The sequence below is a fragment of the Euphorbia lathyris genome, chromosome 7 (assembly GCF_963576675.1).
Source record: "Euphorbia lathyris chromosome 7, ddEupLath1.1, whole genome shotgun sequence".
Taxonomy (NCBI): domain Eukaryota; kingdom Viridiplantae; phylum Streptophyta; class Magnoliopsida; order Malpighiales; family Euphorbiaceae; genus Euphorbia; species Euphorbia lathyris.
This window is the reverse complement of record NC_088916.1, coordinates 45,237,679-45,239,673: the sequence shown is the minus strand read 5'-3', so window position 1 is coordinate 45,239,673 and position 1,995 is coordinate 45,237,679. Positions and strand designations below refer to the sequence as shown.

Below are 1,995 nucleotides of genomic sequence, written 5' to 3'. Positions count from 1 at the left end.
AAAAAAATGGAAAATCAACACATATAGTTTAGTTGTTTTAATCAATTCGATTCCCTTGCAGGTTGTATTCAAAAATTTGTGTATATTTTCATTTTATTTATTTTTTTACACCAAAAAGAAAAGAGCAAATTTTGTTAGAGCACAGAAAGGAGGTTGAGCAAGGCGGGTGTTGGGGTACACATAGCAACCAAGGGCTGAGCCTTTGGTGTGGTAAGCCCACTTCCTTCTCTCATATCCACCATTTCCTCCCCAATTCTTTTCCACTCAAAGCACTGAATTAAAGTCCCCAATGCCAACCCAACTATCTTCATCGCCAGCCCCTCCCCAGGACAACCTCTCCTCCCCGTTCCAAATGGTATTAACGTAAATCCATCCATTTTTACCTCTAGATGTCTTTCTGGCTCAAACTTTGTGGGCTCTTTCCATAATTTGGGATTGTTTTGTATTGCAAAAATGTTGACCATTAGCATTGTGCCACGTGGGACAGTGAAACCCCCTACTGTGCATTCTTCTGATGACTCGTGTGGTGGAATCAGTGGGGCTGGTGGCTGCATTCTCAGTGTCTCGTTTACGATCGCTTGGAGATATGGAAGATTGGCTAGATCTGATTCTTCTATTAGCTTGTTTGGCCCTATGTTTTTGTCTATTTCCTCTTTAGATTTAGCCAGTGTTTGTGGTTTGTTGAGGAGGAGTGAAAATGCCCATTCCATGGTTCCTGCAGATGTGTCACTCCCAGCTGACAGCATAACCTGTCCATTCAAAACTTAAATTAATCTTCTTCATTATCTTTCCGCATGGAATGATGCTAATGTCTAAAGTATAAATTAGGAGATGAGCTCAAAATTTGTCCACATCTTCTTTTATAACATGCAAATTGAGAAATGATAAAATTATGTCATCAAAGTTTTATTTTAATGCAAAGTAATTTTAGACTATTAGCTATTTACACTATGTTTTAAGGTTGTAAATAAAAAAATGTGAAGAATATAGAGCTTACTAGCATGAGGCCTCTGATGATTTCATCTGTATAGTATTCAGGCTCATGATTTTGCAGGTCTAGCAGGACTTCAATCATGCTCTTAGAACTCCTTTTCTCCGATCCACCACCGTCAATCCTCGCTACTTTTTTGTGTTCATCAATCAGTTCCTGCATAAATCTATCTCTCTTCCTTTGCAATACAGCTAGCCTTTTCTCAATCTTGTTTAACCCAAACCCCTTCAAAACCGGCACAAAATCTGCAATATTAGTAGCTCCGCTCAATTCGAAAGTTTCTCTTATAATTTCCTTAAACCTGCTTTCTTCATCCAATTCATCCGTTTTCTCTCCATAATATCGCTTTCCAGCAATCATTCTCATAATAACATTAAGAGTAAGCTCAAAGAACATTGATTTCATTTCTACAGCAACGAATTCGAATTCGAATTCGCCTCTGTTTGAGCGCCTAAAAAGCGTGCGAACCATTGATCTGACCTCTTCAACGCGTATATTAGAGAACATCTGGAGGCGATGAGATGATAAGAGCTCAAGAGAAGCTATGCGTCTTAAGTTGCGCCAGTGATCCCCGTAAGAGGCCCAAACAATGGTTGTGTAGTCATACCCCAAATGTTTTCCGGCGAGAAGTTTAGGACGGTTAGCAAAAAGTATATCGTTCTTAGTGAAACATTCTTCGGCAGCTTCAGGGGATGAGACGAGGATGACAGGGCGAGAGCCGAAATTGAGGAATAAAATAGGGCCATATTTGGTGGAAAGATGGGCGAAGGTTCGATGAAGAGGTTTCTTAAAGAGGTAGAGATGGCCTATTATGGGTAGAGAGAAACCGGGGCTTGGTGGGAGCTTTTTGTTTCTGATTTGGAATAGATTTTTTGTGAGAAAATAGAGAAAAGGGACGAACAAGAAGAACAAGTAATAGAAAGAGGATTCCATGGAATCAGCAGTTTTTTTTTTTGTTGTTGATAATAGTTAAATTGGAACATAGATTTGAATATTTGGTAATG

The 1,995-nt window shown here is 39.3% G+C and overlaps 1 protein-coding gene across 1 annotated transcript; it reads right to left on the bottom strand.

Moving 5' to 3' along the window:
* Window positions 1-1,995, bottom strand: LOC136234737 (cytochrome P450 81Q32-like). The gene is made up of 2 exons (XM_066024212.1): window positions 998-1,995; window positions 1-749 (listed from the first exon to the last, which is right to left on the bottom strand). The coding sequence occupies exons 1-2, from the start codon at window positions 1,922-1,924 to the stop codon at window positions 135-137; spliced, it is 1,542 nt and encodes a 513-aa protein (XP_065880284.1). The 5' UTR covers window positions 1,925-1,995; the 3' UTR covers window positions 1-134.